Here is a 27,028-nt window from a genome sequence, read left to right on the forward strand (position 1 = left end):
GGCTCTGGGCTTTGATTGGACAAAGCAAATCAGCAGGTCCGGGCCATGAATCCTTGGCCAGGACTTGCTGACAAGACTTCTGCTGTGTAAATTTACGTGTGCTGTGTATGAGCATGCATGCACCCTAAACCTGGCAGCAAGGTACCAGTATGACACTTTACCTGCACGGCTGCCTGTGCACAGTACATTGTGGGCGGGCAGTCCACAAGTGGTGAAAGTGGTAATAAACAAAAAAAAAAAAAAGTGTAATATATTGCAGCTTACCAGTCATTCAATGTGGTGGCTGCATTCAATTTCTTTATTAGGATAGTTTACCTATATTTTCACCAGGTGATTTAGCCAGTAAACATCCCTCTTGTATTTGGGTACCAACACTCTGGATGAAGGAGCAACAGAGACACCTTTGGACAGCAGCACTGCCAGTCTGGGGAGAGGGTAGCAATAGATGCACTAGCAGATTTAGATACACTAACAAACTGAAGCCAACTCCAGCTAACACCTTTTAAGCAGTTACAGCAACAATTTTTTTTCTTCTTTTGGGATTAATAAATAAAAGCTGATCATTGTTAACAATCCTGTCAGTGTTATATGGTTTGTCTCAATCCTCTAACTGCTGCATCTGCAAGGAGGCTTGTTCTCTTGAAAAACCAAAGACTCCCTTCACATTTAGGCGTCCTTGATCTGCCCGCAATCTTGAATCAACGCAAATTGTTGGACGCGCTTGTGATCCCTGTTACTTCCAATAGCACCCTGATCGTGGCGCGATTTTGGGCGGACAAACAGTGGTAAAATCACGCAAACCGAATCCGGGGATGCCTGCTGCTCAAAAGAAGTTCCAGAACTTCTTTTGGGCGACAGGTGTCCCGTAATTCTGTTTGCGCGATTTTACCGCGATTCGTCGGGCGACAATCGCGGCAAGATGGCGCCATGATCAGGGTGCCCATTGGAACAAGGATCGCAAGTGCGTCCTGCAATTTGCGCCGATTCTTGATCGTGGGCAGAATCACTGCGATTCCGCCCGTGATCTAGGATGCCTAGATGTGAACATCTTTTGTTATTCCATATATGTGAACAGAGCCTTACTGACAGGATCGCCAGATAAAAAAAAAAAAAAAACTAAAAACTAAACTAAAGCAGCCATCACATCTAAGAATTGGTAAGCTGCAAAATAATAAATGTTTGCTTTTGGATTTAATATCGCTTTAACTACTGTGGCACCACTGTGCTTTACTGTGCTATAAAAGCAGAGTTTATCAACACGTTTATATGCTGCATGGTAGACAAGGCCAACTCATCACCATTCTGATGGGGTAATGCAAGATGTAAACTTTAGACAAATACCAGAAGTCAAGCAGACCTAAAACTATAAAATAACAGCTGCTACCTAGATAGTTTACTTTCTCATCTTCTAGTCAGTGTGCTGTAAGGACATGCTACTAAATTTGACTCGCTAGTTGCTAAATTCCAAATGAACTGTTATGCCCTTATCACTAATTAAAACTAGAATGCTTTTGGTAAGTTTAGAAGAACTTTTTTTCTCAGATAATAAATTTTGAATTGATGATATGTATTATCACAGAGCTCTCATAGTGCAATTCTAAAGAGAACACAGGAAGTTGTTTGCTTCTCTCTAATTGAAACTCCCAACAAAGCCATGTGGAAGGAGGAAGGGAGGGGAATGAGTCTTTGCTTCAAAGTTGGCATCATGGGCAGGTATGGTGCCCCCAATATATCCTACATGCAACATTAACTATGGAATTTATGGTCAAGGTGTCTAACCATTAATGTATGTATATATATATATATATATATATATATATATATATATATATATATATATATATATATATATATATAAATAAAGGCAAAGATTTTTGTTTTGGAAGAGTAGGGGAGAATTAAATCACTGTCATTTTTTTTCTCCCCTGCCATCTGTGTCCCATTAGGGAGATTTCCTTTATTTCCTGCCCTGTAGACTTAGACTCCGTTCACATCGGAGTGACTTGTCCTGCGATTTCGCAGGATAAGTTGCACCTTATTGTTGGCAATGGCAGTGTTCAATTGGTGCGACTCCGACTTTGCGGTGCCACATCAATTTGAAAAAGTAGTTTCTGCACTACTTTGGCGATTTTGGGTGCGACTTGCATAGACATCTGTGCATTAAGCCGCACAGATGTCTTCCAAGTCGCACCTGAAGTAGCACTGACAAATTTTTGCTTTGAAATCGTGCAATTTGAGATGAAGTCTCATGATTTAAAAAATGCATTCAAGGTGAACAAGGGCTCAATGAGGTTGAATTACCAGAACTGGAGAGTGCAAAATCTGGTGCAGCTGTACATGGTAGCCAATCAGCTACTAACTTCAGCTTGTTCAATTAAGCTTTGACAAAAAACTTGGAAACCAATTGGTTTCTTTGCAGAGTTGCATCAGATTTTAAACATTTTTAGTAAATAAGGGATATAACTTCTTATCGGGGAGAACAAGTATTCTCAGTAGATTTCCCCTATATTTCTGTTCTAGTGACAACTTTGACATTTTGGATTTACCCTCACTTTCATTCATAGTGACATTAGTGATCAGGATAATTAGAGAGAGCAAATCTCTCCAACAGGTACCTAGCCAGCATTGAAACCTAAAAGTGCTTTTAATGCCTCAACACTCCATCTAAGGCTCCATGTACACTGGACATTAGAAAAAAACGTGCTGCAAAGCTAGTTCTGACGCCGGGAAAAAGCAGCTGTTAAAACGTGCTTTCAGTAGCTTTTTCCATTGGAGTTATTGCATGTTTGGCCACGTTGCTTTTAGCAGCGTTTTTTCTGCCTCCATTCAAAATCAATGGTTCCCTATGGGAGCCTATTGAGAGACAAGCTGCAGAGACCGGAGACCGGCATAATCACCGGGGACAGCGTCAGAGGAGGACAGGAGGAGGAAGAAGAGCCGAGGGCAAAAGAGCAGAAAATTGGACAGCAGAAGAGCAGAAGACAAGAAGAGCGGGGAGAAGACCAGAGCGGAGAAGTCCGGATGAAGATTTTTATTAAACTTTCCAAAACGTCTCCTGTCGTTCTTTACATACACTGCCTTTTATGGGGTGAATGGGTAGGGGGTACAGTGTACCCCCTACCCATTCACATAGGGAGGGGGTCCGGGATCTGGGGGGCCCCCTTGTTATAGGGGGCTTCCAGATTCCGATGAGCCCCCTGCCAGCAGACCCCTACAACCACCGGCCAGGGTTGTGGGGATGAGGGCCTTGTCCCCATCAACATTGGGGCAAGGTGCTTTGAGGTGGGGGGTGCAGAGCTCCCCCTGCCCCAAAGCACCAACATCCCCCCCCCCATGTTGAGGGCATGTGGCCTGGTATGGTCCAGGGGGGGGGGGCACTCGCTCGTCCCCTCCCCCTTTCTGCCTTATCAGGCTGCGTGCTCGGATAAGGGTCTGGTATGGATTTTGGGGGGGGGACCCCACGCCGAAAAAACCTCAAATTCCATACCAGAACCGAAGGGCCTGGTTTGGAACCTGGGGGGGACCCCCACGCAGTTTTTTTCCCATTTTTGGCGTTGAGTTCCCCCTCAAGATTCTCACAGCGCAAGTCGTGTCGCAAGGCGGATCATCCAGATCCGACTTGCGGTGCAACTTCCATTCAAATCAATAGGCTCCCATAGGGAACCATTTATTTTGAATGGAAGAAAAAAAAACGTATAACGTGGCTGAAAGTACTTCATCACGTTTGGTCCCGTTTTTGCGTTTGAAACGCCGGGAAACACACGTTCGAACACAAATAATTGCGTTCCAAAAAACGTCCCTGAACTCAACTGACTGCAAATGACTGTAAACGACCCTGTGTACATGGACAGATAAGATAACATGCAGGTGGGTTCAGGGGCTTTTGAAAAAAACGCCCAACTGCTCCTAAACGGCCATTTACAACGTCCCGTGTACATGGAGCCTAAAAAAAAAAAAAAAAAATGTTTTGCCTTTAGATATATCCTTCTGTTGCCCATCAGCTCTGTGCTGCTCTGATGCATTCACTTGTAATGAGTTTCTTTTAACAAAGCGGATAAAAATATGCATCAAAACGTGACAAAAAGGCCCCTTTCAAACATGCGGACCGTTTGTCTGTTTTTCATTCATCCGTTGACAGATGGAAAACGAACATCAATACATCTCTATGGAAAAGCAGACGATCATCCATTTACATCAACATCCGTTTTTTGGAACGGATCAAAGCCCTATTTTTATTCCGGTAAAAAAAACGTTTATTAGACAAAGAATGGATGTAAATGGACAAACCTTACGTTTTTGCATGAAAAAGTGGCTTCAGGACTCAAGTGATTAAGTACTCTAGCTGGCAGATGTAAAAAAAAAAAGAAAAAACTGATTGACAATAGGATGACAAACTGATGGACAAACAGACGACAAGTGGCTGTAAACTCATCCGTTTTTCCATCCTGCTCCATCGAATCTTCTCATCATGGAGGTAAAAAAACTGTGGATTTCATCCTACTATTAGAAAATAAAACAAATGTTTTTACACCTAAAAATGTTCAACAAAATTCCACTAGTGAATGGCCATTTTAAAGTAGTTGTAAAGTAACACCAGGTATAATACTGAATAGCTAAACGAGAACATTGAATAGAGCCATCTTTATAACTAAGATAACTTTCCTAGATATCCTTTTGACAGCTTAAAAACTGTAGGTCACGTGACCACTTTTCATTCCTGAGCGATTCACAGACCTGCAGATCGGCGTATCTATATCAGGGCACCACATAAGAGGAAGTGATGTTTGCCACCGATCATCCCCGTTTTCAAGGTGATGAAACACGATCATAGACCCAACAGCATTACATCACTTCCCCCTTTCCCCAGCCAGGTTCTGCAAGTTCAATCAAAGGAGGAGGGATGAGGGATGCGCAGAGGGCGTGGCTTGAAACGGACCACGGAAGTTACAAGCACGCTATGCACTTGCACAGCATGCCTGTATCTCCAAACAAGACGATAGAGGATGTAAACTGACCACATGGATAAGCTTTCATGTTAACCAGGTCAGTTTATTACTAGGAAGAGGGGAACTGGCAGGAATAACAAGTGAAAACAGAAGCACTCTAAGGACAAATATGTATGTATATATATATAAAATATACATTAAAAGGGAAAGATCCATGCATTTTTATTGTTAGGGTTACAAACACTTTTAGCCATTTACTAGATTTAAATTTCTACCCTACTGAACGTGATTATAAATCATCACATATATCCAGTGAATGACCAACATTAGGTGATACACAGTACAGAGAACAAGCATAGTTGTGGAAAACAGTCAGGCTAAGTGCTGCAGCTCCCTCCCCTGTCACCATTTTATCTTTTGGGGAAATGGGAAAAGCTGCCAGTTATAAGGCTGAGTCATGCTGATAGCAGAGGAACCAGGCAGCAGACAGAAATAACACTCATTGCTTTGGAAAGAGAGAAGTACATAGTATAGAAGGATGTGCTTTTTTTCATATTTCACGTCTAAGGTTCACAACCACTTTAAAAGTCCAGAACCTAAGAAAATATAAACCTCTGTGCTATTGAAGATGTCTGAACAAACAAAGTGCTGTCATTCCAAGGAGAAAAGCAGAAGACATGGTCAGTGGAAGTCCCACGAAATGTAGCACCAGTAGAGGTGCACCGAATTGACATTTTGGTGGCAAAACCGAAAATGCAGGATGCACTTTGCCAAAAATCGAAACGGAAAATGACAGTTGTTAAAAAAAATATATATAGATTTTTATAAATATATTTGGTTTATATTCAGCTTTTTAATATCATGAATCTAAATGAATATAAATTTATGGTTGGCCATTATCAGCACCTTTAGCGAAAGAAAAGCTCAGATTTGACAGGTTCTCCTCTCCCCCTCCCTCCCTGCAATCTTCTGGGACACGTCACAGGTAAAAGAAGATTGCCCGGCCACTCGCAACGCAACTCGTGCATGCACAGTGCGCACCCGGCTGTGAACATGCAAGCTATCACAGCTGGGGCCCCACACTAGAGATGCCGGCGGCGCGGCCTGAGAGGAGAGGTTCGGGGTTTCGTGCGGCCGCATTGCTGGACCGTGGGACAGGTTAGTGTGTGTTTATTAAAAGTCAGCAGCTACACTTTTTGTACATGCTGACTTTTACTAAACACAAAAATGAGTGGAACCCCGCTTGAAGTACAAGTCGTATATAAAAGTCAGATGTTTGTAACTCGGGGCATTCCTGTATGCATTTAGAATGAAAACATATGTTTGTAACTCTGGGCATACCTGTATGCATTTAGAATGAAAACATATTACTGATACTCAGCCTTCTTTAAGGCTCCATTCACACCTGGGCATTTTTGAGTGTTTTTCAGCTCCAAAAACGCAAAAAAAAAAAAAAAAAAAAAAACGTTCCAAAAACGCCCAACAAGTAAAACCCCATTCATTTAAATGGCCCCTGTTCCCATCTGAGCGTTTTGCAAAACGCCTGTAGCTGAAAAAAGTACATGAGCTTCTTTTTAGACTGATTATCAGCGTTTTTGATAGATGTCAATGCCTGCCTCCAAAAACGCCTGAAAATCGCAGTAAAAAACGCGGTAAAATGCTACGCTCAAGTGTGAAAGCAGCCTAAGTGTGTATGTATTGACATTGCCCTTATACATGCCAAGCTATAAGTATAATGCTAAGTATTTATGGGGCACGCAAAGTTGAACACAACACACTTTTTCAAGCCCTAAGCAAAAAAAAAAACTTTCTGGTGACTAAATAGAATATGGGATAAATGAATCACGCTGAAGTCTCACAGCTTCAGACAAGTTCATTATCTCCGCACTCAACTCAGGCCTTTTGATATGCCTCCTGTAGCTCCAGTCTGCTGTCTACAACGCTGTGCTACAGTCATATATAATCATCACTTAAAAAAGGTCAGCTCACAGAAGGAAGCCACCAGCCAACTGCAAATCTTTGGACTGAAGGAAACGTTCCAAAATCCACCAGCTTAAGTCCTAATCTCTGGTCTCTTGCTATGCACAAAATCTGGCTGTTCTAATTATTTTATTTGTCATGGTTTCCCTCTGTAAAAATGATGGATAGCGCTGTTGCTTGCGAGGTTCTAATTCCTGTAACTTCTACAAGATATATACTGTTACAAAGAGTATAAAATCTAACGTTACAGACTACAGCTGTAAAATTTACACTCACAGCTGCACTAAGCGATAGCTCTTTCTTTCACTTGCAATGCTTCAAAGCATAGAACACTCACATAAAGGGGAAAAATGTATATACACCACATATTTAATCACACATGCTAACTTCTACCTTAACATCTGGTAAACTCCTACATTGTCAAAGAAAAATGAAACTTACATAGGGCAACCGTTAGAACCAGTCAATAACCAATAGAAAAGGAAATTTAGTTTAGTATTAAAATGTCATTAATTAGTCAAGCAAAGAAAGTATATCCGTAAACGGAGAAATCCAAAGTACACCACATTTTTAAGCAAGATAAAACTTAATCAAATACCACTTTCTAAAACATATGGTAATAAAAAGAAGCATTGAGAAGACGCAAGAAAAATTACACACAAGGGACCACTTTGGTTTTTTTCCCCAATATGCAACTTTGAAATCATCCACATCCATCCTAAAATATTGAAAACAATAAAAGTATATTGTACAAGCCAATCACAGGTCAGGAATATTGATAAGATCAAAAGGTGATTCTGCAGCACAGTACTGCAGAAAATCGGATCTACCAAACAACATACAGAAAAATCAAAGATGGAGAGAAGGGCTCTGGTTTACAGTATAAAATGCTGTCTCTGACAAGAACTGTGCTCTCCTTTCCTGGACCCTGAGAATGAACTGTGCATGGGGTGGGAAAAGCAGGGTAAAGGCCTCCAATAAACCAGACATGCAGCCAGACGTCATTGCACACATACTATAAAGAAAAGCAAAAAGATTCAGCGCTGCACCATAATCATCAGTGTACTGTGAAACTACAAAATAAAGTCCAAAGAATAAAGGACAAAAACAAAAAGGCCACGTGTTGTGCCACGGAATTATCCTTAACTACTTACTCCTTTTCTCTTCTGGGAGATTGACACACTATGTGCTGTACGCACCACCGCCATTAGCAGCTTACCTCGCTCTTTGACCAATCATCAATAGGTCACGTGCACCTGTCCCTTTAAGGCATGTAATCAGATGTACCAAACGGTTATGTTCTTTCCTCGATCCAATCAGACTGTGAGTGAGTGCTCCTCAGAGATCCAGAGAAAATGCTCAGAAATTCAGCATACAGATAATAGTGCTTTCCATATTAAACCACAAATGTATAAAAAAAAAAACAAATGATAAAACGGAAACACGCACAATAAAAAGTGCACAGAAACTGGTGCACAATAGCTAGCTTGCACATATCATTGTTCAGACCAATACAGGGCGCATCACAGATAGATACTGAAGCTTGTGAATAATATGACATTCACTATAAGCATTTCTCTAATACTGTTCCCTCAAGTGCTGGATTCTGCTCAGTACTGCTCACATCAATCCTCTGATTTCCTTTCCTCGCAACTGTCCAAGTAAGAGGTCTTACATTACCGGCTCCGCCCCATACGCGTTATGCCACCAGACGTGGCACAACACGTAGGACCGGAGCCGGTGGAGCACAAGAGAACTTCGAGGATTGATGTGAGAAGGACTGAGCAGAATCCAGCACTTAAGGGGACAGTACTGAAAAAATGCATAGTGAACGGCATATTAGCCAAAAGCTGCAGCCTCTACCCATGATGCCCCAGGCCATTTCATGTGGCCCTCATACCTCTCTGTGAAGCTGCAGCACCCCCTCATCTCAACCTCACCTGGCCTCAGAATTCAGTAAACCCTTGCAGCTCACTCCAGTCCTCCCTCTGGTCCTCCTCCAGGCCCTGCACTTTCTGCTTCCCAGTAGCAGCACAAGGTAAGGGGGTGCATTGTAATGTAAGGGAGAATGAGGGACCCTTGACATCTGATGGGGGGAGTATTAAAAAGAGAAGGGAAAGGGAAATGTTGATATTCTTTATGGGGATGTTGGTGCAGTACTAAATTAACCATCTTTTTCATCTGATGGGAGAGGTTTAATGTAAGGGGGAGGGTGCTCTGGACATCTGCTTATAATTATTATGAGAATAATACAATTTTATGCCAGTTTAAAAAGGAGAGTTACACACCAATGATATCAAAATTAATTACTAAAACCAGTAAATAGTCAAATACAGAGACAACGATTTAATGATAAAGAGTAGATACATTTATAAAGTCTTACAGATACAACTGGCTCTTTGATGGCAAACATAATGCTGATATAGCCCGCAATGAAACTGAGTTTGACACCCCTGGTATAACCATTTGGTACATCTGATTACACCCCTAAAGGGACAGGCCCACATGACCTATTGATCATAGGTCAAAGAGTGAGGTGAGCTGCTAATGGTGGCGGTGTGCAGCACATAGTGTGTCAATCTCACAGAAGAAAAAAAAAAAGAATAAGAAGCTGAGAATAATCATGAAGTGACAACACATGGACTTCTTGTTTTTGTTCTTTATTCTTTGAACTTAATTTTGGAGTTTCACAGTACACTGATGGTTATAGTGCAGCGCTGAATCTTTTTGCTTTTCAATATTGAATAATGAGTGTGTGGAACACTTGTAGATTATAGCAGCAGCACATTTTCATTCATTTATTGTTTTTTTTTTTTTTTATACTTTTTTGAACTCACAAAAGGTGTGCGCAGGGTATTTCTGTTAGGGCTCTTTCACACGGGCGATCCGATCAGATCTGCCTGTCAGTTTTTTAGGCGGATCTGATCGGATCCTCCATGCAGCTCTATGGGGTAGCGGATGTCAGCGGAGACATCTCCGCTGACACCCGCTGCCATCCGTATCCGATCCTGTCCATGAAATCTGGACGGATGGAAACCCTATTTTTCCATACGTTCAGGGATCGGATCGGATGAGAGCGGACAGGCGGTCCACTCTCATCCGATCCCCCAATGAGAGAAGCGGGGGCTGTGACACCTCCCTCTCCGCACTGCAAGCAGAGACGGAGCTGTCATCCGCCGGCTCAGCGGGGATCGCGGATCGATCCTCGCTGAGCAGCACGGATCCGCCTACGGAGGCGGACCGTGTGAAAGAGCCCTTAATCATTTTGGATTTGCAGCTCCATACTATCTTGTGGTGAGGGTTGGAAGTGTCTGCGAGATGCTACATCAACAGTATCATTCTAGGATCTGCCTCCCTGTGGTGTGGGGGATCAGGATCTCGGCCTGAAGGAGGGCACCTACTACTCACCCGTTCAACAGCTGGATATTCAGGAAGGCCAGTGGGGAAGGCAAATCTTGTACCTGATGTACCATTTTTAAAGCAGGCTGTAAGGAATCATTTGGCATAGCCACAGCGAAAATGTGCTGAAAAGCAGCCTTAGGTGTGTACTCAGATCCCTTAGGTTTCCTTCTTTAAGCCATGGGGAAAGGGGAAGGGCAGAAAGTCCAGACATAATGCCTGTTAAAAGAGACCGACTAAGGAGCAAGCTCAAAATTCTCCTCAAGCATCTACTACCAGGCCAAGCCTCTTTCCAAATTATAAAGAGTTTCAAAACTTTTCAGGTAAGATCATTTCCAATTAAAACACATTTTATTGAGTGTACCCATTTTTATGTTATTGGCTTCCATCAATGAACACTTAACACAACCCTATGGCCATTTTTAAGGAATAGTTAGTATGTGATAGAGCTGCACGATTCTGGATTAAATGAGAATCAAGATTTTTTTTTTTTTGCTTAGAATAAAGATCACGATTACCTCACGATTCTCGGTGTAACATCATCTTTTACATTATACAAAAAAATTAGGCTAACTTCACTGTTTGTTTTTTTTCTTTTAGTTTATTAAAGTGCATTTTTTCCCAAAAAACTGCGTTTGAAAGACTTCTGCGCAAATACAGTGTGACACAAAATACTGCAACAATTACCATTTTATTCTCTAGGGGCTCTACTAAAAAATATATATATATATATATATATATATATATATATATATATATATATAACATTTGGGGGTTTTAAGTAATTTTTAGCAAAAAAGAAAATGATTTTAACTTTTAGGCAACAAGTGTCAGAAAAATGCCTTGTCTTTAAGAGGTTAAACTGCCCTCACTTGCAGACGGAAGCTCATTCCTTTGAGCTAAGACCCCGTTCACACTGGGGCGACTTGTCAGGCGACCAGGTCGCCTGACAAGTCGCCGTGGGTCGCCTGCCATAGAGTAGCACAGGACCCGTTCTAATAGGAGCGACTCAAGTCGCTCCGATTTAGAAAAAGGGTCCTGAGCTTCTTTGAGGCGACCGGGAGCGACTGGCATTGACTTCAATGATATGAAGTCCGTGCTGGCCGCTCCGAGGTCACGGTGCGAGCTGCGCACCGCGACTTCACAGGTCGCCCCCGCAAGTCGGGTCCGCGCCTGTGTGAAGAGCAAAATTATACATTGTCTTAAAGAGCAAAATTATAAATTGTAAAACATTGTGTTTATAGTTATCTAGCAGCCTTAACAAAGTTGATAAACATTTGTGGAGGCTCTTTTTTTTTTTCCCTGACAGCTGTGAGTGAGCAGAGAACGGCTCTGTAAGAATCGAGGAAATGCTGTTTTAAAGAGGTTGTAAACCCATATATAATTTTTGTAACCTGAAAGAGAAACGCATAATGAGCTAGTATGCACCGCATACTAGCTCATTACGAAATACTTACCTTAGAACGAGCCCCCGCCGTGCCGCCCGCTTACCTGTATGACAGGCGACATGTCCAGTCGCCCGTCTGCCGGGATCCTGGCATCCGGCCATCTGATTGGCGGAGCCACGGTGACGTCACTCCCGCGCACGGGAGCCGACGGTCACGGCACGGGACTCTGAAGGAACGGCACCAGCGGCCGTTCCTTCAGAGCGCATGCGCCAGTGATGTCACTGGCTGCATGTAAGGTAAATATCTCCTAAACGGTACATGTTTAGGAGATATTTACAGTACCTATAGGTAAGCCTCATCATAGGCTTACCTATAGGTAAAAGTTGCAGAGGAGGGTTTACTTCCTCTTTAAGATCGTAAGGAGAGGTGAATCGAGATCGCAATTTTTTAATGATTAATTGTTCAGATCTAGTTTGTGATGACATAAAAACCTGTATCCTATAGTAGAATAGTATTAAAGCGGTAGTAAACACTGCATGGTTGCTTATAACAAAGCTTACCTGTAGGTACAATAAATATCTCCTAAAAATGCACCATTTTGAAGAGTTACTATTTCTGCAGCCGGTGACGACACCAGCGCATGAGCACAGTGCTCTGAATTGACAGCATACTGAGTATGACGTCAATCCAGAGCACTGTGTCACAACTAACTCCCGTGCGTATAGCAACAGTGACATCATCGTGACTCGGACATTTAAGGGGACGGAGCCGGCAAACTCCGGGGTAAGACCGGGTATAGATGGAAGCTCTCTCAGCGGTGACAGCGTGTCGCCGGAGGGCTTTATTTTAAGGTAAGTCTTTTATAATGTATTAGTATGTGATATTTACTAGCACTTTATGCCTTGACCTTGCGGGGGGGGGGGGGGGGGGGACTACAACCTTTTTCTTTTTTTCTGGCAGATTTAAAGCGGTAGTATACTCATTTTTGTGACTTACCTACAGGTAAGCCTATAATAAGGCTTACCTGTAGGTACAATAAATATCTCCTAAACATGCACGGTTTAGGAGATATTTTCCCTGCATGCAGCCGCGGACCTTCAGAGTTCCATGCTGGGCACTTGCCGGAAAATTACTCCTGCGCGCATGCGCGGGAGTGACGTCATCACGGCTCCGGCCACTCACAGTGCCGGAGCCGCTGAATCCGAAAGAGACACAGAGGGAGCATGTCAGCTCCCACAGCAGTGTCCGGGGGTCTGTGTCGGGGCTTCGTTTTAAGGTAAGTATTTCATAATGAGCTAATATGCAATGCATACTAGCTTATTATGCCTTTGTCTTGGAGGTTTTTTTTTTTTCAGTATACAACCGCTTTAACCACCGTTTTAATTCTCAAGAGTTTAACCACTTCAGTCCCAGAATGTTTTACTCCCTGAATAACCAGGTCATTTTTTGCGATATGGCACTGCGTTACTTTAACTGACAGTTGCGCGGTCATGCGATGCTGTACCCAAATACAATTGTTGCCCCCCCCCACACACACACAAATAGAGCTTCTTTTGGTGGTATTTGATCACCTTTGCGGTTATTTTTTGTGCTAGAAACAAGACAAGTGACAATTTTGAAAAAAAAAAAATATATATTTACTTTCTGCTATAAAACATATCCAATAAAAAAAATTAAAAAAAACTAAAATTTCTTCATAAATTTAAGCCAATATGTATTCTGCTACATATTTTAGGTAAAAAAAAAAATCCCAATAGGTGTATATTGATTGGTTTGCACAAAAGTTATAGCGTCTACAAATGATGGGATATTTTTATGGGATTTTTTTTTTTGTTTTTTTTACTAGTAATAGCAGCGATCAGCGACTTTTATTGGAACTGTGACATTGCAGCAGACAAATCGGACACCTGACACTTTTTTGGAGACCAGTGCTAAAAAATATGCACTGTTACTGTACTAATGACACTGGCAGAAAAGGGGTTAACATCAGGGGCGACCAACGGTTTTAGGGCCCCTTCACTCAGGCTTTCCGCCCGGCGGACTCCGTTTTGCTCAGCGGGGGATCGATCCACCAATCCCCACTGAGCAGGCGGATGACAGGTATGTCTCTGCTCACTGTACTGAAATGTACCTGCCAGAGCTCCTCTATGGGAGGTTGGATGAAAACGGACCGCCTGTCCATTTTCATCTGATCTGATCCTCCAGACAGAGGGAAAATAGGGTTACCGTGCGTCTGGATTTCATGGACAAGATCGGATATCAGCGGGTGTCAGCAGACATATCACTGCTGACCGCCGCTGCTCCATAGAGGTGCATGGAGCGTCCAATCAGGTCCGCCTGAAAAACTGACAGACGGACCTGATCAAAAAGCCTGTGTGCTTAAAGGGGCCTAAATGTGTTCCCTTGGAGTGCTTTCTAACTGTGTGGGGGTTGCTATGACTGGGGAGAAGACAGATATCGGTGATCCTGCTTAGCAGGACACAAGATCTCGGTCTTCCTCCATGTCAGATTGGAGATCTGCCTTATTTACATAGGCAGAACGCCGTTCTGTGTCTCTCGGGAACAATCAAGGGTGGCCGACGGACATCGGGTCCACCGGAACCGCTGATTGGCTCCCCCTCTAGCCAATCAGCGTGCGATCGCGCCTCTGGCGACACGCGTACACTCTCTGGAGACTCTACACATACAGGTACTTAATTTTGTGCAGGGGAGCCAACTTGTCCCAGTAAAAGTACGTTAGGAGGGAGGCAAGTGGTTAAAAAGAGCATTGGAAAAAATGGGTAAATGTGATTTTCTTAAGCATTTGTTTTTTGTCTATGAATTGCCACCCCAGTCTACCATCAACAATTAAATAAAAAAGTTCAAATTATAAATATACTGTACATACATATATACACACACAAATTATATATATATATATATATATATATATATATATATATATATATATATATACATATATATATATATATACATATATATATATATATATATATATATATATATATATATATATATATATATATATATACACATACACACACACATATACATACACATACACACACACGCGTGTTTATGATTTGACAAGTATGAAATACTGCATAGGAATAATTGCAAGGAGAGAGAAAGCAAGACAAGAAGGTGTGTCCCACATTTGAAATTCTGGCTGCAGGATGGAAAATGGCAAAGAAGTAAACATCTTAATTAGTCTCTCTGCAAAGGTTGCCAAAAAACATGCAGGCAGTATATACTTCCGTCATTATTTAACAAATTTGAAAAATTATTACAAATTTAATCTATGCCACTTAATTTGCAAAGCATGCTGGCTTTCAAATAAAGTCCAGAATTGTTTGCCAACAGTGCCATGGATGTTCCTTGCACTAATTGTTTAATTGAATCATGACTTTATTTATTCGGTTCCTGATGGGACAAAGTACATGCACTACTTTGTCCCTTCTTACTCAATGCCCTGCAATAGTAGCTGTGATCTTGGAAAGGGCACCCCCACCCTCCTTAGTGCACAGCATCCCAACTATGCACCTAGCAGGGAGATGGCTGTGTGGATAGTGAGCGCCTGTCTCCAGCTCTCAGCACTTGCCATTGGCAAGCAGCAATGAAAGAAATGCAGAGGGAGGCACAAATATGTCAGCCTCCTGTCCCTCCGCATTCCACTTGCCAGTGCTTGCAGTAAGCGGCACTAAAGTCAGTAGCCAGACAACTAGCATTTATACTGTAGAAGTAGACCAGCAATGGCAGTCCCCACATTCCCCAGATTACGTGATTAAAGGACCACTAAAACTAAATGCAAAAGTTACACTGCCAAATGCATTTCTAGCTACAGTATGTATGAAAGTTCATAAAACCTGTACAGTCATTGAGACATTTCTATAACAGCACTAAAAATAAAACCTAGAAATATAGTCATGAGAAAATGACAGGTTCGGTCATTGCACACTCCTTCCAAAAAATGCAAGTGGACTGGTTCATAGGCAGATAAACTGGCTATAGCACTTTCCCAGTCACTACTCCAAACATAAATGAGGGAAGAAATAAACCTTTTAAAGTCCAAAAGAATTCTTGAACCTTTTTTGTCTCTTAATAGTCCTGAACCTCAGCATGTCAAGATTTGTGACTGACTTGTGCTTGTAAATGGCTTAAAATACCTTTATATTTCAGTGAAATTTTGCTTCCAGCCCTCATTTAGCAGAGCAATGTGCTGGCAGAGCTGAGTAATGGTCACATCCCTTAGTACAGGGATCCTCCAACTACGGCCTTCCAGCTGTTGCGGAACTACACATCCCATGAGGCATTGTAAGGCTCTGACATTCACAGACATGACAAGGCATGATGGGAATTGTAGTTCATGAACAACTGGAGGGCCATAGTTTGAAGACCCCTGCCTTAGTACACCCCTCCTCACACACAGCACTCCACTCAACAAAATTTGATTGTTAATCAATTTTTGCTAGAGGAGCTGGGTGGAAAATTGTAACCAAACAGTACCTGCATCCAATCAGACAGAGGCAATATTTGAGTATTCTGACAGCCACAGCTGCTGGCTGACTGACTGAATACTAAAGCTCCACTCAGGCTCAAGGACTGTTCGTTGTTTCTCCATGAGGAGAGTTCAATACTTGCTCAAATATTAATCTGTGAAGTCACTGGTTTCTAAGTCCATCCAAGTTTATCCTATGTTGAGCCCTTATGAAGGGGGACTGGTGTTGACCCCAAAATGTGTATTACTTTTTTTTTAACAACAATTACCTGTACATAGTACACTTTATATTTCAGAGAAAATGTTGCTTACAGCCCTCACCCAGCAGAGCACTGTGCTGGCAGAGCCGAGTAATGGTCACACCCCTTAGTACAACTTCCTTCATACAGACTTGTATTGAAGGAGACAGGTGTCTGAAAAAGTGGGGTAAGCGGGGGTAGTTATTACAAAGTATAACTGTATATTTGTAATGTCAAACTTTTGCCACTGACATAGAACATATTCAAATATTTTATTATTATTAGAATGTACATGATTTATGTAGCACCACCAGTTTGTGAAGCGTTTTACCAAATAAAGTTACAACAGTTACAATCCAAATCTAGACAAGAAGGTTAGGAGGGCCCTTTTAATGAGAGGTTAAGAGGACCATACACTAGTAGAATTTCATTAGTAGAATTTCATTAGAACTTTTAGTTTTAGGATTTTCTAATGGTTAGTGGGGTCAAATCAACGTTCACTTTTGACCATAGTGACAAGAAGATTCGAAGAAGCAGGATGGAACTTTTTTCTTGAACAAACAAATGTGGTTTTCATTCGGGAAAGCCCATTCATTCCAAAATTGAATGTTAAAAACAAACATAATTTGTAAGTACTTCAAACATTTGTTAAGTCATCAAATGTACTGAGAATTTTGTACAAATGCTTCATCTAGTGTATGGCCAGCTCTACACTCTGCTGGGAGAGCCAAGTGATACAAAAAGTAGGTACTGTGATGACTTGATGGAGAAAGTAAAAGTGCAGTTCTCAGGTGGAGGCAGGATAGGCTTCTCTAAAGAGAAGAGTTGTTAAGGATCGCCTAAAGGAATATTTAGTATCATATTGCACGTAATACATTTTGCAAGCATTCCAAATAAAATCAGTTTTCCTTACCAGCTCGTCTTTCACAGGATGCTCTTTGGGATTTACTCCCTGAGTGACCAGATACCCTAGAAAAGAACAAACCAGAAAAGGTTCATTTGTGATTGCTATTAAATGTTGCCTTTAGAAGTCACATTTTGGCCCTACTTACCCCAGAACAGGGAGCCGAGGGTGTATGCAGATACCAAATCTAATTTTGCTTGCTCCATTGGATCTAGCTGAAAAAAAAAAAAAAAAAAAAAAGATAAATAAAAACACAAAACAGTTATGTTAGTGAAATCGATATTCATAAAAACCTCACAGTAACAGCGCTATTAAAAGGTGCTTAGGTGGCTTTGCTCTGCAGCTCATGAAACCAGTTATTGGAATAACACAAGCATTTATTTATAAATGTTGTGACTGCCTGCACCCAAATCGGATGGTTTGCTAAGGCCTAGGCTGTTACTATAACATCCCGCAGGCCAGATGTGGTTGAATGCTATATGTCAACACTGGAAAGACAGGAAATGAGCTGAGCACAAACCAGAGAGCTGGAACACACAGTCCACTTGAAGCCGTGTGTGAGCCAGGGAGACTTTACTGGCCCTGTGAGTGAATAAAGTCTGTGGGCTGCAGAAGAGAGCCTGCCTGGCACAGGGTGGAGTATGTATGCACAACCGAATATGTCAGACACTTGTGTATAAATAGATGAAAGCCAGAGCATTACAGCACACCGATCGCCTACACTGCTGAGGTAGCCATGTGGGCCGCGCCAATATTCATGCCTCAGCAATGCCGCTAGCTTCCAGTAAAATACTGTTTAATTTACCTTATGGCTACAGAACCCCTGCCTGCGTGGAGGCTAGTAATACCACGGCTTTACGTAAAAAAATAAAAATAAAAAAAATTTAGGGCCCAAAAGAGGTCTTACAACTTTGCATTACTTTATAATCCTTTATTCTTGCAAGTTAAGATTTGTGGCTAATTTTTACTTGCAAGTTCTTTAAAAATGGGATTTCTCTGATGTTCATTGACAGACACAGCTTCAGATATTCAACCATTGGGTTATACTGCCCCCTACAGGAGTAGGACACTAGGCAGAAAAAATGTCTGGCTACGCCCATGGGCAGTCCCAGGGAGTATACTCCCTCTCTGCTATAGACACTCAGTTTTGTTACAAGCAGTGTCAGAAGAATTACAACTCCACATAGGGGTGGGCGCTGTGTCCGTCAATGAACATCAGAGAAATGGATTTTACAGTAAGTCAAAAACCCCATTTTCTCTTTAGTTCATTGGCAGATACAGCTTCATATCTTCATAACTGTTGGGATGTCCCAAAGCAGTTTTAAATATGGAGGGGTGAGCAAAAAAAATTCCCAAAGCTAAACAGTAGCTAACCAGGCAATAGGAGCTCAACCAAAACAACTGGAGCCCACCTGAAAATTAATAATACACCCTCAAAAAGGATCAGGTCCTCTCAACAGCAGCCTGCAAAACCTTGCCAAAGAAGCATACGCAGTTACCAACACATCCAAACTTTGTGAACGCGTGCACCAACGATCAAGGGGCCGCCTTGCAAACCTGCATCACTGGCGCCTGATGACGGAAAGCCCAGGAGACACTAAGCGTCTGAGTAGAGTGTGCCTTAACAGGGAAAGGAGGAAACTGACCCTTGATGGAAAAGGCCTAAACCACTGTCTGATCCATCTGGAAATGGTTGCAGAGGAAGCGGACAACCCTTTACATGGCCCATCCATGAGCACAAAGAGTCTGACTTCCTGAAAGACTCCACAGCTGGCAGATACACCCTAATTGCCCCGACCACATCCAAGGCATGCAAGGCAAATTCCTTCAGATGTTCAGGCCTGGGACACAAGGAAGGCAACACAAGGTCTTCATTCAAATGAAAATCGGAGACAACTTTTGAAAGGAACGACAGGCGCGAAGAACCACCTTCTCTGAATCACCAGGTAAGGTGAGCGACAGGATAGTGCCGCCAGTTCCGTCACCCTGCATGCAGAGGTAATTGCCACCAAAAAGGCCACCTTCTAGGACAGCGTGATCAGGGAAATCTCATGAAGATTCTCAAAAGGGAGGATTCTGGAGGACCGAAACCACCAAATTGAGGTCCCAAGGCAGCAACGGGGCCCGCACTGGAGGAACCAAATTTCGGACACCCTGAAGAAAGGTACGCAACAGGGAGTGAGTGGCCAAAGATCGTTGGAAGAAGACCACCAAAGCAGACACCTGATGGTACTCAAGGCAAATTTCTGTTCAACCTTTCAGGTTGAAGGAAGGTCAAGATCCGAGCCACCGTGAAAGAGCGAAGATGAACCTCAAGAGACTCACACCAATGTACATCTTCCACGTACGATGGTAGATAATCCTCTAAGTAGATTTCCTAGCTTTATACAGTGTAGGAATCACGGACTCAGATAAACCTCTATCCTTCAGCACCTTGTGTTTAACAGCCAAGCCGTCAAAGCCAGGGACTGTAAAGCAGGATGGAAGATCAGCCCTTCAGATAGCAGATCCTCCCGGAGTGGAAGCTTCCAAGAAACGTAGGCGACCAGCAGCACCGGATCAGCGTACCAAGCCTGGCATGGCCATTCCGGAGCCACTAAGATGCCATGAATCCCTTCTGCCTCGATCCTGCATAGAAGTCTTGGCAGAAGCTTGAATCAGACGATACTGACCCCACAGGGCCACCAGCGTGTCTTTGGTGTCCGCAAGAGGATCCTTTGATCGAGCCACAAACCTCTGCACCTGTTGAGCCAAGATGCCAACAGATCCACCTCGGGTGTGCCCCCACTGGAGAGACAACAGAGGAAACACCTCCAGGTGAAGTGACCACTCCTCTTGGTCCAACGCCTGCCGACTGAGGTAATCCGCCTGCCAGTTTTCCACCCCGGAAATGTATACGGCAGAGAGGGCTGGAATGAATCGTTCTGCCCACCTTAGAATGCTGGCTACCTCTAGAGCTGCCAGAGGACACGTCTTGTGCCCCCTCGGTGATTGACATTAGCCACGACCGTGGCCTTGTCCGATTGAATGCGCACTGGACACGGTGCAATCTGTCCAATGGTCCAGACAGTCTGATCGCTTGGAGTGCCAAGACATTGATCGGTAGTCTGGACACGTCCAGATCCCCTGAGCAGAATGCTTGCTGAGGATGCCTCCCCAGCTGGACAGGCTGGCATCCGTGGTGACAACTGTCCAATACAAGGGGAGAAAGGATTTGCCCAGCCGAAGCACCAGGGAACGAAACCACCATATCCGGGACTCCTTCGTTCCGCCGGATCTAATGGTCCAGAGACTGCGGAGTCTTGTCCCATTTGGTCAGAATATCCCTTTGCTGGGACCTCGTATGGAACTGTGCAAAACGGAACCACCTCAAAAAAGGTAGACACCCTCAGGCTCAGCACCTGCATGCAAGCCCGGAGGGATGAACATCTGTTGGACAGCAGGAGACGAACTGCAGCCTGCAATTTCTGGAATTTGTCCAGAGGAAGAAGCACTCTGGCTAAGGCCGAGTCCAGAGTCAGAACCAGATAGTCCAGCTTTGTGGATGGAACCATGGTAGACTTCCGAAAACTCAGAATCCAGTCGAAATACCCTCAGAGTTTGTATTGTGATCTCCAGGTTCTCTATTAGAGCTGGAGACTCCGGTTGCAGAAGGAGATCGTCCAAGTAGCCCAGTACTGCGATCCCCCATTGGCATAGCAAAGCTAGCACCAGGGCTAACACTTTTGTAAAGACCCGAGGAGCAGAGGCGAGACCAAAGGGTAACGCCACAAACTGATAATGCTCCTCTCCCACAGCAAAGGGGAGAAAGCGCTGCTGACTGGCACATATTGGAATGTGAAGGTAAGCATCCCTGATGTTGATAGAGGCGAGGAAATCTCCCTGATGCAGGGATGCCACCACCGTGCGAATGGACTCCATTCTGAACTTCTGCAACCGCACAAAGCAGTTCAGAGCCTTGAGGTCCAGGATTGGACACACTTTGTCTTCCTTTCTGGGAACTGTAAACAGGTTTGAGTAAAAACCCTGAAAACGTTCTGAAGTCCGAAACGGGGCAATCAACCTTTGATGTAACAGGTATTGTATTGCCCCAAACAGACCCGGTAAGCGGTCCGGGGACAGGCGCAATTTGGAAGGAAAGTACCTTGCCAAGAGACAAGAGCGAAACTCGATCTTTTAGCCGGACCGAATGACTTTGTGTACCCACTTGTCTTGCACCAGGGAAGTCCACGGGTCTGGAAACCAGCAAAGACATCCCCCCACCCCTGAACGGGTGAGGGTGCACCTTCATGCTGAAGGAGCCTTGTTTGCAGGTCTGGAGAAGCCCGCTCTCGGCTTGCCGGACCAGGTTTGTTTGGGTCCTTCAGAGGAGGCCCTGAAAGGCTTTGAGCCCTTGTCAGTCGACCCTGAGGGATGAAAAAACTTCTTATGAGCTGAAAAGGAAGGCCCACCTCTATGACAAGGTTCCTTACTCTTAGTAGCCTGCGGAAGAAAGGTACTCTTCCCCCCTTTGAGACCTTTTATGATTTAATCGGGGGTAGCTCCAAACAGGCGATCTCCTTGAAAGGGAACATCAGTCAAGGATTTTTTAGAAGTCTGTTCAACAGACCAGCATTTGAGCCAAAGGACACGCCGAAGGACCACTGCCAAAACAGCCGAGCCACTAGGGGAGCCGCATCCAAAGAGGCATCAAAGATAAACAGATAAATGTGTGTATGGTTAGTTTTTGGTGGTAAAAATGGAGGCTGTTTGTACAATGTCTAAATGACTGCAGATGTATTTCTGGGACCTCAATTAGGCTTTAACCGTTAAACTGCTACTTCTATCTAAATAAGCTATTCTCGGGTAGCAGCCCATCTTTGGTCTCAGCTTAAAGGACTGATGTTCAGGCAGATAAGACCCATTAGCAACTCTGGCTGAACACTGATCTGCCTTTCGACCAGATTATGTAAGCAATACTCAATGTACACAGGAAAATACTAATTTTTACATTATGAAACTGGCAATTTATAACTTTTAAAGATTTAGAAACAAAGATACCTGTAATAAAATGTTTATATAAACTTCAACTGCATAATAGAATTAAAGTGGAATTTCACTAACCCAATCAACAATGATTATTTTTAATCCTCATGCTACTGGCATTAGTAAATAGATAGGAAACTATATTTTATTTTTTACATTTTAAACATTTTTATTTTACATTTATTCAGTTACTTCCTGGTTTCTTTCCTACATCCCAGGAGCCTTCGGGAGAGGAGGGGTTTTCTCAGCCAAGCACACTCTCCTGCATGCATGCTTGAACAAAGGGCAGATGGATTATAGGAAGTACATTTTAAATGAATCAACTGCCCTTACTCAAGATGGCCATGGGCAGAGATGCTAGAGGGTTGTTCTCAACTAAATACAGCATGGAGACATTGATGAATGAGGGAGTTTGCTTTGAATATTAATAAAATACACAGTGTTTTTGAGATTAGTGGAGCAACGCTGACGCCACACCAGCCGCACCGAAACCAAGGCTTGGATTCCACTCCGGCTCTATTGGACAGGGCAGCATTACAACAGGCTTAGTGGATTGCTGGGTGTGCCAGTCTAAGGGCACTTTTACATGCGAGAGAAACCTTTTATGGATTTTTTATTTGAAAAAAAATTGGATGTTGCACAATGATGGCTATTTATCTGATTACATAAGAGCATGAGAGGGGAGCTGGATAGAGTGAATATTGAACCCAATGGAACATCGTTGTACATATCTGGTGCCACAGGAAAGATCTAAACAGGGAACTAAATACCCACAAATTGACCAGGCTCTACCTTTACTGTCATCTGGTGAATGTGAACTTTGGAATATAGTCACGATTAACCTGGGTAAATCACCATTTAAGCGATTATATGCAAAAAAAAATCCCTATTGGCACGGAGTGACTTTTTTAATGGACATTTTATTTTGACAAGAGTATTAATTATGGTTTTGGCACACATCACAGTGGTGTTGAATTCCATTGCTTGGATATTTATGTTGATTTGAGCACAAATAAATTATGCATTGGTTCGCGCAGCTGTCTATAAATTAATTTGGTATACACTCACCTTTCAAAGAAGTTAATTTAGCCACAGCAAACCACATCTTAATTCTTTATATTCACAATTTGTTTTGCGCCAGTGACACACACTAAACAGTGTTTTTGGTTTGTGGTGCCCAGATGCAGTGAAGATCCACTTCAAATAAAAGCCATCACTGCCCTGTACTAGCTGTGTTTTCGCATTGGACAGTTAAAGTTTAGGGTGCGTTCAAGGGGCAGATACTGACTGGCCTCTAACATGCATGCATGATTTAGATGAGAATGCGGGACCCAGCATGACGCAGCCAGCGTTGGCAACTGAGGCATGAATGCAGGGTTAACCTATAACCATTCCTATAATCCTGTCAATCAGGAATTAAAGTTGTTTTTTTTTTTCTTTTTTCAAATATGATACGTTTTTATTTACTTTTTAATTCTCAAGTTTCTGCTTCAATGTGTAAATGAATATTAGCAGTGCCATCTAGCATCCAAATATATATATAAAATTATATCAAACACAGAAGATCCAGCATTTTGCAGATACTTGGCAAAAATATCATTGTATACTTCCAAAGTACATTACTGCCACCATCAGGCTTAAATTTGGAATGGTAATAATCATAGTTCTTTCCTCAATTAAAAATCTAAAAACAGGACACAAAGAAGATTATGCTTTGCCACAAAATACTTCCATGGCTCTACTTACTACAGTGCAATCCCTAAATATCATTTATGTTTCGCAAATCGATACACATAATACAATTAAGTAGAACTCCAGTGATACAGCTGAATACTCACAATACATCTTTAAGGATATGTAATGTTGTTTAGTCCTCTTGTGATTCACATACCTTTACCACATTGCTTAGAAACAAGGGCGACTTCTTCTAGCTCTGGGACTCCCTTAAATCTGGGATATAAAAAAAAAATACCCTTCCAGTGGGCTTCTACCCCCGCTACAAGGGTCTATTTCTTGTTAGTTCTGGAGGGTAGAGGAAAAGACTAGTACTTCCTCTCTCACTCTCCCAGCCACCGGCGCTCTTCAATGCTCCAGGTTGTGGGCAGCCCATTACTGTCCTCGCGTACAATGCAGGACTATTAGCCCTGCATTGTACTCAATGAGGGCATTATATGACCGCAGGCTGTGGAGAGCCTAAGGCTCCATTCACACCTGGGCGTTTTCAGCTCCATAAACGCTCAAAAAAAACGTTTCCAGAACGCCCAACAAGTAAAACCCCATTCATTTAAATGGCCCCTGTTCACATCTGAGCGTTTTAATGAAAAAAATGTTATTTTCATACTTACCGTAAAATCCAGTTTATCGACGGTTCAGCTCTCCATAAATCATAACTAGTGGACTATATTGCTTTCTCCAGGAGTAGGACTAGGCAGAACAAAAAACACACCTGGCCACGCCCATGGGCCATCCTCAGCTGGTATATAACCCCCCTCTCTGCTCTAGGTAATTAGTTTAGTAGCAAGCAGTATTAGCAGAACTCCATAGAGGGACGGGCTCGGTGTCTGTCGATGAACTCCAAGAAATAGATTTTACGGTAAGTACAAAAATCCCATCTTCTCTTTCATTCATCGACGGACACAGCACTCAATAAATCATAACTAGTGGGACGTCCAAAAGCAAAATGAGGGGTGGGGAAAATAACCCAAGGCTAAACATAAGAGCCCTTAACCAGGACACAGGAGCCCTGTCTGAAAAATAAAGGTTTAAAGGAAAAACACCACTCAAGAGGGAACAGCCCCTCTTAACCACTTAAGCCCCGGAAGGTTTTACCCCCTTCCTGACCAGGGCCTATTTTGCGATTCGGCACTGCGTTGCTTTAACGGACAATTGTGCGGTCGTGCGACGCTGTACCTAAACGAATTTCACGTCCTTTTTTTCCCACAAACAGAGCTTTCTTTTGGTGGTATTTGATTTTTGATCAAGCGCTATAAAAAAAAAAAAAAAAAAAAAAAAAAGCGTCAATTTTGCAAAAATAATATTTTTCACATTTTTTTATATGAAATTCCCAAAAAGTAAAAATCAAAATGTTTTAACATTTTAGGCCAATTCGTTTTCTGCTACATGTTTGGTAAAAAAAAAAAAAAAAAAAAAAAAAAAAAAAAAAAATCGCAAAAAGCGTATTTTGATTGGTTTGCGCAAAAGTTATTGCGTTTACTAAGGGAAAGATTTTTGTTGTTTTTTTAAACGAGTAATGGCGGCGATCTGCGATTTTTTTTTGCGCGGCTGCGACATTGCGGCAGACAGATCGGACCCTTGACTGGCATTTTTGACACTTTTGGGGTTACCAGTGACATTACTACAGTAATCAGTGCTATACATATGCACGGTTACTGTAAAAAGGACACTGGGAGGGAAGGGGCTAACTTTATTTGAGAGGGAGGGGTTAAGTGTGTCCCTAGGGGCGTGATTCTAACTGTGATTGGATGTGGCTACATGTGTAAGAACAGAGATCAACGGTCCTACATAGTAGAACCGTATGATCTCAATTCTTACACAGGGGAGAATGACAGGCGGCTGTGTTTACATTAGCCGCCTGCCTTTCTCCCGCTCTAACAGACAATCGTGAGTGCCCGGCGGACCCGCGCGGGGGGTCCGTGAGCGAGCGGGAGCGTGCCTCCGGCGGCGCGCGCTCGCTCCCCAGAGCCTCACAGGCTAGCAAAGTAGACCTACGTAGATCTACGTTAGGCAGTCGGCAAGTGGTTAAACAGCAGCCTGCAAAACTTTGCGGCCAAAAGAAGCATCCGCAGATGCTAAAGTATGTCTTCTAGAATTTTGTGAAGGTATGCACGGATGACCCAAGTGGTCGCCTTGAAAAACTTGCGATATTGAAGCCCGATGACAGAAGACCCAAAAAGCATTCAGCGCCCGGGTAGAATGTGCCGTGACAGGGAAATATGGAACCTAACCTTTAATGGAAAAGGTCTTAGTAGCCGTTTGTTTGGCCCACCTGGAGATGGTAGCCGAAGAAGCGGCCAGTCCTTTTCTTGGTTCGTCCATAACCACAAAAAGCAAGTCCGACTTCTGAAAAGACTCAGTAGCTGTCAGATTCACCCAAATCGCACGAACCACATCCAAGGTATGCAAAGAAAATTCCTTGGGATGAGCCGGTTTGGGACACAAGAAAGGCAACACAATGTCCTCGTTCAAATGGAAGTTAGAGACAACTTTGGGCAGGAATGATGGACAGGTACGAAGACCCACTTTATCCCTATGGACCACTAACTAGGGACTGCAACAGGATAATGCCGCCAATTCCGATACCCTGTGGGCCGAGGTAATAGCCACCAAGAATGTCACCTTCTGGGATAACGTAGGCAAGGGAATCTCCCAAATAGTCTCAAATGGAGTTTTCGGGAGAACCGACAGCACTAAATTTAAATTCTATGGCGGCAAAAGAGACCGTACAGGTGGAGCCAAATGTCAACCCCTGAACGAAGGTATGAACTAAAGAGTGCATGGCTAGGGGTCCCTGAAAGAAGATTGCCAGGGCAGACACCTGGCCCCTAATGGTACTCAAGGCCAACTTCTGATCAACACCCTGTTGAAGAAAGGTGAAGATCAGAGCCACAGAAAAGTATTGAGGATGAGCG

General features: G+C 43.0%; 1 protein-coding gene across 1 annotated transcript in view; it reads right to left on the reverse strand.

Annotated features, from left to right (window-relative positions):
- C1D (C1D nuclear receptor corepressor) overlaps positions 1-27,028 on the reverse strand; it is a gene marked incomplete at its 5' end in the record, with an annotated part of 80,886 nt that overhangs the window by 18,842 nt on the left and 35,016 nt on the right. Inside the window, 2 exon segments of the mRNA XM_082252612.1 lie at positions 17,364-17,419; positions 17,503-17,569. Coding sequence (XP_082108738.1) covers positions 17,364-17,419; positions 17,503-17,569 — 123 coding nt within the window.

The sequence above is a fragment of the Pelophylax lessonae genome (assembly GCF_965119305.1).
Source record: "Pelophylax lessonae genome assembly, chromosome: 3".
Lineage (NCBI taxonomy): Eukaryota > Metazoa > Chordata > Amphibia > Anura > Ranidae > Pelophylax > Pelophylax lessonae.